Below are 13859 nucleotides of genomic sequence, written 5' to 3' on the forward strand. Positions count from 1 at the left end.
TTCTGATGGAAGCTCAACAAATAGTAAGAGGTCTTTATGCTATTAATTCGTATTTATGTTGAAAAATGTGAAACAATAATTCCGCCATGAATTGCGGTGCGGTCTCGCTTTAGCGCACGCTGTATATCATAGTAACGTTAATTTTAAAAATCTAACACAGCGATTGCATTAAGAACTAATATATCTTTCATTTGCTGTCCAACCTGTATTTTTTAGTCAAGTTTATGATTAGTTATCGATTAGATTAGGTGCCTCTCCAAGATGGCGCCGGACAGATTGCTTGAAGTTTGACTACTAATCACATTGTATAACCACGATTTGTGCCGTTAAATATGCACATTTTCGAACAAATCCTATATGCATTGTGTAATATGATGTTACAGGACTGTCATCTGATGAAGTATATGAAGGTTAGTCAAAAATTATATATCTTTTGCTGGTTTGTTAGGATCGCTAACCTTTGCTGCTGGTAAACGGCTTGTGTTTCTGGCTATTGTGGTAAGCTAATATAATGCTATATTGTGTTTTCGCTGTAAAACTATTGGAAATATTGGCTGGATTCACAAGATGTTGGTCTTTCATTTGCTGTACGCTGTGTATTTTTCAGAAAAGTTTTATGATGAGTATTTAGGTATTTGACGTTGGTCTCTGTAATTATTCTGGCTGCTTCGGCACTATTTCAGATTGCAGCTGCAATGTAGAACTGTGATTTATACCTGAAATATGCACATTTTTCTAACAAAACATATGCTATACAATAAATATGTTATCAGACTGTCATCTGATGAAGTTGTTTCTTGGTTAGTGGCTATTTATATCTTTATTTGGTCGAAATTGTGATAGCTACCTATGCAGGAAAAAAATGGTGGGAAAAAAAAGTTGTGTCTTTTGCTATCGTGGTTAGCTAATAGATTTACATATTGTGTCTTCCCTGTAAAACATTTTAAAAAATCAGAAATGATGGCTGGATTCACAAGATGTGTATCTTTCATCTGGTGTCTTGGACTTGTGATTTAATGATATTTAGATGCTAGTATTTACTTGTGACGCTATGCTAGGCTATGCTAGTCAGCTTTTTTACTGATGGGGGTGCTCCTGGATCCGGGATTGGGACCAATTAGAAGTTAACAGAACGACAGATTTTTACAGTGTGAGCTCAGGGATTTGATCTTGCAACCTTTCGGTTACTAGTCCAATGCTCTAACCACTAGGCTACCTGCCGCTAAATTGTAATTATTGTCTCCTCTAGGGCCTATTTATTGCCTACCTCCCTACTCTTCTACATTTGCACTCTGTACATATATTTTTATTTTCTTTTGTGTTATTGACTGTACCTTTGTTTATGTGTAACTCTGTTTTGTTGTTTTTGTCGCACTGCTTTGCTTTATCTTGGCCAGGTCACAGTTGTAGATGAGAATTTGTTCTCAACTGGCCTACCTGGTTAAATAAAGGTGAAATAAATAGAGAAATTGATCGGAGAAACCTGCATGATGTAAGTGTCCGTCTCATTACACTGTCATACATTTTATGTCCTGTAGGCTACAGAAAAAGCCACATACTCTTTCTACCATATCCTATATCCGCTACATGATTTATGTTAGATGATTATTTTCTATGGAACGTTGGTGGAACGCCACAGCGATGTGTCTCTCCAACAGCACCCTGGAGAGGAGCACTGGGAATGGACAAGCAAAATGTTTTGCACCCCTGCCTTTGTCAAAGTGGGTACTGCTAATCATAGGGCTGCATCAGCGCTCACCTAAAAAGCCCATATGCCACTGGTTGAGAGAAATTATCATTGTTTTTGGGCAAAATTATGTGAGGTTTTATGTGTTGCTGAATGTGTGTCTTGGTCAGTTTAGCTCAAAAAATGTCGCCTAATCCTGCCTAATGAGCGGGCTGGCCTTGCCAATGATCACTGGAAGGTGGAAACTGACTGGAATTCATTGTATTTTTGCCCTTTTTATTCACGTAATTGAACATTACTTGAAAGTTACAATCGCCTCAGGCTCCCAAACCCTCAAAAGTCCCCAAATGGACCTTACAACCAACTGTGGAAATTCAATGGATGTGATCATCTACAGCAGCATATTCACTTTTTTCATGAGTAGGTTACCGACTGTTAGCTCTGTGAATGAGACCTGATGCTGAATTCAACATGAGACGCATGTAAACTACTTGTACATAAACTATCCTCATGAAGTATAATACCCATTTTATCTGTCATTAATTACATGGTGGAATATCTGTTATGTCTCCCTCTCTGAATCCACCATAGAGGTTAAAACCAGTCCAATCCCTCACACCTGGCCCAGTCCAGGGTATTTCAGGCAGTGAAACTGTTCAACTGCTAGACTGGTAGCTGTGGGAGTGAAACTGAGATTTGCATAGACAGGGCTGGGTGGTTCTGCTTGTCCCAGAATTGAGCAGCACTGTCACCAGATGTTCACTCTGTTCCCAGAGGGTTGGAGGTAGAAAAGACTCTATGACTATGTTGAAGATGTGATACCGGTGGAATGATGTGGATCTTGTAAAACAAATGTAGCTCAATACAGGTGTGATCGATCAAATGTTCATTAACATTAGCTTACTGTCTTTATGAGTATATACAGTGCTTTACAAAAGTATTCACCCCCCTTGGTGAAAAGTGGTGCGTGCATATGTATTCGACCCCTTTGCTATGAAGTCTCTAAATAAGATCTGGTGCATCCAATTGCCTTCAGAAGTTACATAATAAGTTAAATAAAGTCCACCTGTGTGCAATCTAAGTGTCACAGTATATATACATCTCAGTATATATACACCTGTTCTGAAAGGCCCCAGAGTCTGCAACACCACTAAGCAAGGGGCACCACCAAGCAAGCGGCAAAATGAAGACCAAGGAGCTCTCCAAACAGGTCATGGACAAAGTTGTGGAGAAGTACAGATCAGGGTTGGTTATAAAAAAATATCCAAAACTTTGAACATCCCACAGAGCACCATTAAATCCATTATTAAAAAATTGAAAGAATATGGCACCACAACAAACCTGCCAAGAGAGGGCATCCCACCAAATTGCTCGGACCAGGCAAGGAGGGCATTAATCAGAGAGGCAAAAAAGAGACCAAAGATAACCCTGAAGGAGCTTCAAAGCTCCACAGCGGAGATTGGAGTATCTGTCCATAGGACCACTTTAAGCCGTACACTCCACAGAGCTGGGCTTTACGGAAGAGTGGCCAGAAAAAATAAGCAAACATGTTTGGTGTTTGCCAAAAGGCATGTGGGAGACTCCCCAAACATATGGAAGAAGGTACTCTGGTCAGATGAGACTAAAATTGAGCTTTATGGCCATCAAGGAAAACGCTATGTCTGGCGCAAACCAAACACCTCTCATCACCCTAAGAATACCATCCCCACAGTGAAGCATGGTGGTGGCAGCATGCTGCTGTGGGGATGTTTTTCATCGTCAGGGACTGTGAAACTGGTCAATATTGAAGGAATGATGGATGGTGCTAAATACTGGGAAATTCTTGCGGGAAACCTGTTTCAGTCTTCCAGAGATTCGAGACTGGGACTGTTGTTTAGTTTTTTTTGTTGTCTTATATCTTGTTTGCCTGCAATATTTTTTATTGTGGAACAATCTCAATGCTGTGCGTTACAGGGAAGACATCCTCCTCCCTCATGTGGTACCCTTCCTGCATGCTCCTCCTGACATGACTCTCCAGCATGACAATGCCACCAGCCATACTGCTCATTCTGTGTGTGATTTCCTGCAAGACAGGAATAACAGTGTTCTGCCATGGCCAGCGAAGAGCCCGGATCTCAATCCTATTGCGCACGTCTGGGACCTGTTGGATTGGAGGGTGAGGGCGAGGGCCATTCCCCCCAGAAATGTCCGGGAACTTGCAGGTGCCTTGGTGGAAGAGTGAAGTAACATCTCACAGCAAATCTGGTGCAGTCCATGAGGAGGAGATGCACTGCAGTACTTAATGCAGCTGGTGGCCACACCAGATACTGACTGTTACTTTTGATTTTGACCCCCCTTTGTTCAGGTACACATTATTCAATATCTGTTAGTCACATGTCTGTGGAGCTTGCTCAGTTTATGTCTGTTGTTGAATCTTGTTATGCTCATACAAATATTTACACGTATGTTTGCTGAAAATAAATGCATTTGACAGTGAGAGGACGTTTCTTTTTTTGCTGAGTTTAGTATCTAGACCTCTCCTGTTAATCTGCTAACGTTGTAGTATCTAGACCTCTCCTGTTAATCTGTTAGCATTCTAGGATCTAGACCTCTCCTGTTAATCTGTTAACGTTGTAGTATCTAGACCTCTCCTGTTAATCTGTTGACATTGTAGCATCTTGTGTTAATATGAACTGCTGTAAAATGGCGCCGGAGAAGAAGGCAGACATTTTACGTCAATTTTTTTGTGTTGTTTGTACTTATTTGACTTATTTTGTACATAATGTTGCCGCTACCGTCTATTATGACCGAAAATAACTTCTAGAAATCAAGACTGCGATTACCACGGACTAGCAGAGTCCTTCATTTCCTTTTCCGACTCTGACGAGCCCGACGCAAAGGATATACTGCTTCCTCGGGAACAGGCCCCAATCCCAGTGATCTGCGTGAAGAGGAGGCGGAGAAAGAGGGGCCGAAAGGGCGGGCTGACTTCTGATAATTCGTAGGCAAATCTAATAAACCCCCACTTCCCTCCATTCTGCTAGCAAACGTGCAATCTTTGGAGACATCGACGAGTTTCGAGGAAGATTAAACTACCAACGGGACAATAAAAACTGTAACATCTTATGCTTCATGGAGTCATTGCTGAACGACGACAACATCAACATACAGCTGGCTGGTTATACGATGTTCCCGGGAGGATAGAACAGCGACGTCTGGTAAGACAAGGGGCGGCAGAATATGTATTTTTGTAAATAACAGCTGGTGCACGATATCTAAGGAAGTCTCGAGCTATTGCACACCTTCAGTAGAGTATCTCATGATAAACTGTAGACCACACTACCTACCGAGAGAGTTTCCATCTGTATTCTTCATAGCTGTTTACATACAACCACAGTCAGAGGCTGGCACTAAAATAGCATTGAATGAGCTGTATTCCGCCATAAGCAAACAAGAAAACGTTCACCCAGAGGCGGTGCTCCTAGTAGCCGGGAACTTTAATGCAGGGCAACTTAAATTCGTTTTACCAAAATTCTATCAGCATGTTAAATGTGCAACCAGAGGAAAAATAACTCTGGATCACCTATACTCCACACACAGAGACGCATACAAAGCTCTCCCTCGCCCTCCATTTGGCAAATCTGACCATAATTTTATCCTCCTGATTCCAAGCTCAAATTAAAGCAGGAAGCACCAGTGACTCGATCAATAAAAAAAGTGGTCAGATGAAGCAGATGCTAAGCTACAGGACTGTTTTGCTAGCACAGACTAATATGTTCCGGGATTCCTCCGATGGCATTGAGGAACACCACATCAGTCATTGGCTTCATCAATGAGTGCATCGATGACGTCGTCCCCACAGTGACCGACCGTACATGCATACCCCAACCAGAAGCCATGGATTACAGGCAGCATCCGCACTGAGCTAAAGGCTATAGCTGCCGCTTTCAAGGAGCGGGACTCTAACCCGGAAGCTGATAAGAAATCCCGCTATATCCTCCGACGAACCATCAAAAAGGCAAAGCATCAATACAGGACTAAGATCGACTCGTACTACACTTGCTCTGACGCTAGTCGGATGTGGCAGGGCTTGCAAACCATTATAGACTACAAAGGGAATTACACCCAAGAGCTGCACAGTGACACAAGCCTACCAGACAAGCTAAACTACTTCTATGCTCGCTTCGAGGCAAATAACACTGAAACATGCATGAGAACACCAACTGTCATGGAAGACTGTGTGATCACGCTCTCCGCAGCCGATGTGAGTAAGACTTTTAAACAGGTCAACATTCACAAGGCCGCAAGGCGAGATGGATTACCAGGACATGTACTGCGAGCATGTGCTGACCAACTGGCAAGTGGTAACGTGCCTAAATGACTACCGACCCGTAGCACTCACGTCTGTAGACATGAAGTGTTTTGAAAGGCTGGTCATGGCTCACATCTACAACATCATCCCAGCAACCCTAGACCCATTCCAATTTGCATACCGCCACAACAGATCCACATATGATGCAATCTCTATTGCACTCCACACTGCCCTTTCCCACCTGGACAAAAGGAACACCTATGTGAGAGTGCTATTCATTGACTACAGCTAAGCTTTCAACACCATAGTGCCCTCAAAGCTCATCAATAAGCTAAGGACCCTGGGACTAAACACCTCCCTCTGCAACTGGATCCTGAACTTCCTGACGGGCCGCCCCCAGGTGGTAAGGGTAGGTAACAACACATCTGCCACGCTGATCCTCAACACAGGGTCCCCTCAGGGATGCGTGCTAAGTCCCCTCCTGTACTCCCTGTTCACCCATGACTGCATGGCCAAGCATGACTCCAACACCATAAATTAAAATTGCCGATGACACAACAGTGGTAGGCCTGATCACCGACAGCGACGAGACAGCCTATAGGGAGGAGGTCAAAGACCTGGCCATGTGGTGCCAGGACAACAACCTCTCCCTCAATGTGATCAAGACAAAGGAGAGTGTTGTGGACTACAGGAAAAAGAGGACCGAGCACGCCCCCATTCTCATCGATGGGGCTGCAGTGGAGCAGGTTGAGAGCTTCAAGTTTCTTGGTGTCCACATCACCAATAAACTAACATGGTCCAAGCACACCAAAACAGTCGTGAAGAGGGCATGACAAAACCTATTCCCCTTCAGGAGACTGAAAAGATTTGGCATGGGTCCTCAGATCCTCAAAAGGTTCTACAGCTGCACCATCGAGCATCCTGACTGGTTGCGTCACTGCCTGGTATGGCAACTGCTCGGCCTCTGACCACAAGGCACTACAGAAGGTAATGTGTATGGCCCAGTACATCACTGGAGCCAAGCTTCCTGCCATCCAGGACCTCTATACCAGGCGGTGTCAGAGGAAGGCCCTAAAAATTGTCAAAGACTCCAGCCACCCTAGTCATAGACTGTTCTCTCTGCTACCGCACGTGGTACCGGAGTGCCAAGTCTAGGTCCAAGAGGCTTCTAAACAGCTTCTACCCCCAAGCCATAAGACTCCTGAATATCTAGTCAAATGGCTACCCAGACTATTTGCAATGCCCTCCCCCCTCTCACCCTCTTTACACCACTGCTGGTCTCTGTTGTCATCTATGCATAGTCAATTTAATAACTCTACCTACATGTACATACTACCTCAACTAACTGGTGCCCGCACATTGACTCTGTATCGGTACCCCCCTGTATATAGTCTCGCTACTGTTATTTTACTCCTACTCTTTAAATACTTGTTGCTTTTATTTCTTATTCTTATCCGTATTTTTTTTTAACTGCATTGTTGGTTAGGGGCTCGTACTTAAGCATTTCTCTGTAGGTCTACATCTGTTGTATTTGGCGCATGTGACTAACATTTGATTTGATTTGCTGGTTGAAGATGTGGTTTCAAGTGAGAACATAAATAACTAAGCAATGACATTTAGGTCTGATAGTTTTCAAAGAAACTGTGAATCAGGCTTTATTAATATATGTATATACCATTCAACAACATTTAAAACAAATGTCTAATTATTAAAAGAGACAAAAATATTTGTTCCAAAGGGAAATCTTTATTTTCATCTATTTATCAAAGCATCAAAACAAACATTCCTACAGTATCTAATAGTAATAAAACAGAACACATCACATCTAACACTGATACAACCTCAGTCTACAGAGAGGATTGACGCATGAACTCAAGCAAAGCCCTCTGTTAGTCTACATGTCAGTGATCAATAAGACAGAGAACATCTGATCTCAGAACAGAGTCAAAGCAGAGGAACCAGCAGCCTCTCTCCACAGGGGTGTGTGACTGAGGGGTCCTACCCAGAACAGTCAGCCTTCCTCAGGGTCTTGGTGACTGGAGTCTGGAATTTCTGCTGGGCTTCACAGGTCACCTCTCCTGCCTTGGTCCACTCCTGGGCAGAGAGAGTCAGGGTGCTGCTCCAGCTGTACAGACCATCCTTCTCCAGGACCCTAGAACTGATCTCCTGGTTCTTGCTGGTCCCATCCACTTTCCAGCTCATGGTCCAGTCTGAAGGGAAGCCCTTGTTGGCCAGACACGTCAGTGTGGCTGTTGTTGTACTGGACAGCTCCTCACTAGAGGGGGGCAGGACAGTGAGGGTGGGGGCACTGTTACCTGGAACAAACAGAACATATCAACTAAGTAACTACATCAAGTACAGCTACAGTAAAATATTATCTTCAGCAAAGTACATGTCAAAATATGGTGAATTGGAAATGCCCTCTAAATATGAATGTTAAAGTTAGATTGTTTAGAAGATGTGGAGAAAACACTAAAGTAATATGACACAAAGCAGATTTATGAACCAAACAAGTAGAAAGTGTTTAAATAACTAGAGTTACTAGTCATATGGTGTCAGTTATACATGTTATACAGATATTGTTTAGTAATGGATCTGATCAGAATAGCCTACTCATATTCATAGTATTTTCATCACATATCATCCATGTTAGATTATGAAGTCAGTTACAACCATAACTGAGACCCTTTGTCTTCACACTAACTGTGAAGGCTACCATGAACACAATGCAACATTGATGAATATTATCTACAATACTATTAAATAGTTATTTTCCAGAGTTAGGAGTTATAGTCCTCAATCATACAAACCAGACATAAATAAACTTACAATTTATCATTTTATTCAATAAAATGTTATTTGAAAGAAGGCTCAGCCAAAAGTATATTTTCATGGAGACAGAGTTTAAGAAAGTAAAATACAAAAAAAATGTCATCAGAAAGAAATATCAAGAGAGGTTGTTACTTACTTCCAACATCAAGTCTGGTGCCGCTACCAAAAGTCCACCACAGTGATACAATCCCCGTTACTGCTGGTACAAAAACCTCTCTGTGTTGTGTTGCTGTAGCTGTTACAATGAAGATCACTCATACAGAATCATAATCAACATAAATACACTTTAACATCTTCCAGGTAGAACAAACACTTCATATTAGCTGTTTTCCTGATAATACCCATATGAATTGTATCTTAAATCCAGATATCCAGAGTTTCCAGAGTATTTTTTCCTTCCTCTGTGTATCAGGTGTTCTCCTAGTGTGTAGGTACAGTCCAGCATTAGATCAGTGTTGCTAGTATTCCTCCATATTGTCCATATGAAAGACAACAGCAGCAGCAGTAGTGATAGTGATCCATGTTGTATATTCCTTTATTAAACATGTTGATCTCAGATTTAACAGTGGTGGTAAAGTCACAGAGGACAGAGAACACTACCAGAGGAATCCTACCAGCTTTAGTTTAGAGAATTGTTCACTAACTGATTAGAGGAACTTATATGAGAGACCAAGCATGAGTGAACAGACAGTTCATTATATCTGATCATCATCAGAATAACAATATAATGGTGGTGTGACATAAAGTTACCATACATTAGTTATCTGAGTAAACAGTTGCTGTTTGATATAATTAAAGGGGCAGCAGGTAGCTAGAGGTGTTGGGCCAGTAACTGGAAGGTCACTATTTTGAATATCCGGGTCGACAAGGTGAGAAATATGTTGATGTACTTTGAGCAAGGCACTGGCAGACCCTGGTCTCGAACCTACTCTCATAGGATGTCTCAAGGGGAGTTGGGATATGCAACAAAAAAAAATCTAATTCACACATGGTCATAAAACACACGTGTACATGTGTGAAATAGGACACATTTAAGCACCCACCTAATTATTATAAAAGAAAGCTCAACCAGGCCAAATTATATTCTGATGGGAGCCTACTTGGAAACTGAAATAGATTTGAAACATTCATTTGCATAATGCATCTGCTCCGCTGCTCTGAGACCATTTATATCCCTGTGAGTTTAACACTTCATGACTGAGTGCTGTCCTTCATGACAACAGAACAACAACCATGACTTTTATCGTGAGCTTTTTGTGGATATTGATATTCTTAATTCAGAGTAAGATTTTACAATTTATTGCTCCTAAAATGACTTCCTTACAAGTAATATGTAATCTAAATATGTAATATTTAATTGAAATATGTAAACTGAATAATACCTACAATTAGACAAAACAAACACAGATCAATTAAAAGTTATTGAATGTCTCTGTTTCAGAATCCAGAGGACAGATCACTGTGACTCAGACTCCTACAATGAAAACTGTTCTCCCAGAACAGACAGTTATTATAAACTGTAAAACCAGTACAAATGTAGCAGATGGTTGTCCTGGGGATTACACCTGTATGGCCTGGTACCAACAGAAACCTGGAGGAACTCCTAAACTCCTGATGCACTCTTCAAACAGACTTCAGTCTGAGATTCCATCTAGATTCAGTGGAAGTGGATCTCATAGTGACTTCACTCTGACCATCAGTGGAGTCCAGGCTGAAGATGCAGGAGATTACTACTGTCAGAGTTTCCACTATCCCAACAGTGTCAGCGTGTTCACACAGTGATACAGAGCCATACAAAAACCTCCCTCAGTCAGACTGCACAGTGACTGTACTGCTACAGCTGGGACCTACTGCAGGTGCTGAGGGGGAAGAGACAGTGACATGGAACACTGACTGAACTAAAATACACTGAGCTAAATATATCAGTGATGGTGACTATAATGTTAATTTATCCACCTTCATGTGAAATCATTCCTGAACTGACAACACCCATAGGTCCAGACTACATAAATATGCCTTCCCTTTTGCTGTGGCTAACAAACCTTTTATTTAACATTTCAGACAATAAGTTGAATGGACTCTATCTATGTGAAATAATAATGTCTCCCATGATTTCAGAATAAATATCCCCATCTCTGTTATGTCCCTCTATTGGGTAATGAGTTTCAAGCAAAGATTGAACAATATTTACTGAGATCATATAACATGATTATAACCCACTAAAACAACCTGAGGTTCTGTCATACAAGAGACAGTGACATGGAACAGTGGTGCAGTGAAGTCAACTTAGAATATGTTTAGAAAGCATCATTCTAATCACATGTTCCCCATCATCATCATCATCAATGTAGTGCACCTTCAAAAGTTATTTGAAGTTCTGAAATACCCACAATACCGGTCCAATATGCAAAACAAGATGTAGAGAAGTAAAGAAAAATAAGGTGATGTTACATCAGCATCAGCCCCCCTAGATACAATCCCCATATGAACCTCACAACCAGGTATTGATGTGATCATCTAGCATTATATGAACTATTTTAATGAGCAGGTTCCTGACTGTTACATCCGTGAAGGAGACATGAGGCTGGACTCAAACAGACATATTATCTGTCCTTAATTACATGATGGCATATCTGTTATGTCTCCTTCCCTGAATCCACCATAGAGGTTCAAACCAGTCCACTCCCTCACATCTGGCCCAGTAAAGGGTATTTCAGGCAGTGAAACCGTTCAACTGCTAGACTGGAAGCTGTGGGAATGAAACTGAGATTTACATAGAACAGATAGATGTGATTGTGGACAGCGAGGAAGTAGGAGAAGAGCTGAGTGTAGTGGGAAGATGTGTGTTGAGGAAGAATGGCATCAGACATGATAAAGAAGGTGGAGCCTTGCCTTTTGTCAGATCCAGTTGTGGTTTCATGGTGGGTGGGAAAGGAGTTGGGGGTAATTGAATCAGTGAAGGTAACCTGTAGTGGACTTGTGATATTTGTTTGTGTTTCTTCTGATCAGAGGCTGCGGACACTCTGTATCACTCAACTTGGGTCAAGAGCTGTTTCTTGCTTTACTCTTAAGAACAGGGCACCATTGAAAGGGGTGATTTCTAGGGTAGCATTAAGTGTGGATGTAGCGATTGAAGTTGAAAATTCCTGGTGTTTGTGACGCCCGCCGTTTTGTGCAACACTGACCCGGTGGTGAGCGTGGTGAAACAGAGGAGTCATCGTCAGTCCTTTTGAATTTTGAGCCAAACATGTTAGGATATATTAGTTATCCTGTCAGAGCTTTTGTGCAGAAGCCACTGCTCTGTTTCAGGTGCAACATTTATGGTCATGTTGCAGCAGTGTGTAGGAGGGAGATTCCAAGATGTGGGAAGTGTGCAGGAGGGCATGGGACAGAGGATTGTGTAGTTTCGGTGGATAAAGTTGTGTGTCAACTGTAGGGGTGCTCATGTTGCTGGAGGTCGGAAGTGTCCGGTGCGAGAGAGGCAGGTTGAAGTGGCCAGAGTAGTGCAGCGGGTGTCATATGCTGAGGCAGTGAATGAAGTAGAGGAGGATGGGTCAAGGTTGGAGGGATCCTGAGAGGATCCCAGTGAGTAGAAGATTTGTGCCAGCATAGAGGGAGTTATGCTTCAGTAAGGTTGTCTTCTTAGCATTCATAGAATTGGTTATCAACTGTTCCACAGAAATGGTAGGTAAAACACAGAGAATAGATGTTGTCGTGGCAGCTGCAGAGAACTATTTGGTTATACAAGATTAGACTTCAGAGAGCTACATGGTGTGTTGAGGGGTGGTGTCCTGTCCTCCCAGGTCGTTGGCATGGTGCAGGAGCAGATAGGGTCAAAGTAGTGGAATGGGGTAGAGGGTTTTAATGTGTAGGTGGTAGGTGAGGAGAAGTAACAGGGTGTATGGGATTTTATTGCAGAAGAGTTAATGGGCAGGTGATTTTATTTTTTACGAAATAGTGGTATATAGGTGTAGGATTAGTTGGTGTGTAAGTTTGTCCTTTTAGGAACAGGACTAATGAGGTGGAGGTGTATGCACCTTTAAATTATATGAGATCTGCCAACCCAACCCAATTCAGAAGAAGAAGAAGAGCTCTTCAACTACAGTTTCCCTGGGGATCAATACAGTCTGTTTGCATAGAGAGGACACTTTGCATAGGCAGCAAATGCTTCAGTGGTCTAGGAGTGTTTATATCCCTGTGAGTTTAACACTTCATGACTGAGAGCTGTTCTTCATGACAACAGAACCCACAACAACCATGACTTTTATTACCATCTTCATCTGGACACTTGCTTTCTGCTTTCAAGGTTAACATTTTCAGAATTTGTTGTTTAAAAATAATTACATCTACACAAAGGTATAACATACAGTATATTAATGTTAATATTTCTATTCAGAACTATTCATTACAACATGTAACATTTATTTCATATAAATGTTTTATTCTATTTTCCAGAATCCAGAGGACAGTACACTGTGACTCAGACTCCTTCAGTGGAAACTGTTCTCCCAGGACAGATGGTCTCTCTGAAGTGTAAAACCAGCAGTAATGTTTACAACAGTGACTTTTTAGCCTGGTACCAACAGAAACCTGGAGGAGCTCCTAAACTCCTTATTTACCGTGCTACAACACTTCAGTCTGGGACTCCATCTAGATTCAGTGGCAGTGGATCTGGGAGTGACTTCACTCTGACCATCAGTGAAGTCCAGGCTGAAGATGCAGGAGATTATTACTGTCAGAGTGCACACCATGTAAGTGCCTGGGTGTTCACACAGTGATACAGAGCCGTACAAAAACCTCCCTCAGTCAGACTGCACAGTGACTGTACTGCTACAGCTGGGACCTACTGCAGGTACTGAGGGGGAAGAGACAGTGACATGGAACACTGATCAGTAGAGGAGGTGAACTTTGAATATATTTACAAAGCATCATTCAGATCACATGTTCCCCATCATCATCATCATCATCATCATGCTTGTGAATAATTATTGTCATGGCCGAAAAGATCACTTATAAAAGTTATATGAAGTTTTATAACACACATTATCA

The 13859-nt window shown here is 42.0% G+C and overlaps 1 gene segment (V, D, J or C); it reads right to left on the minus strand.

The window, feature by feature from the left end:
- Positions 1-7857: 7857 nt before the first annotated feature.
- LOC120031857 lies at positions 7858-13561 on the minus strand. The segment is given in 3 exon segments: positions 7858-8293; positions 8947-9045; positions 13504-13561. Coding segments are annotated over 3 exon segments (474 nt in total).
- Between the last annotated feature and the right edge of the window lie 298 nt (positions 13562-13859).

This window comes from Salvelinus namaycush, chromosome 38, assembly GCF_016432855.1.
Source record: "Salvelinus namaycush isolate Seneca chromosome 38, SaNama_1.0, whole genome shotgun sequence".
NCBI classification, from domain to species: domain Eukaryota; kingdom Metazoa; phylum Chordata; class Actinopteri; order Salmoniformes; family Salmonidae; genus Salvelinus; species Salvelinus namaycush.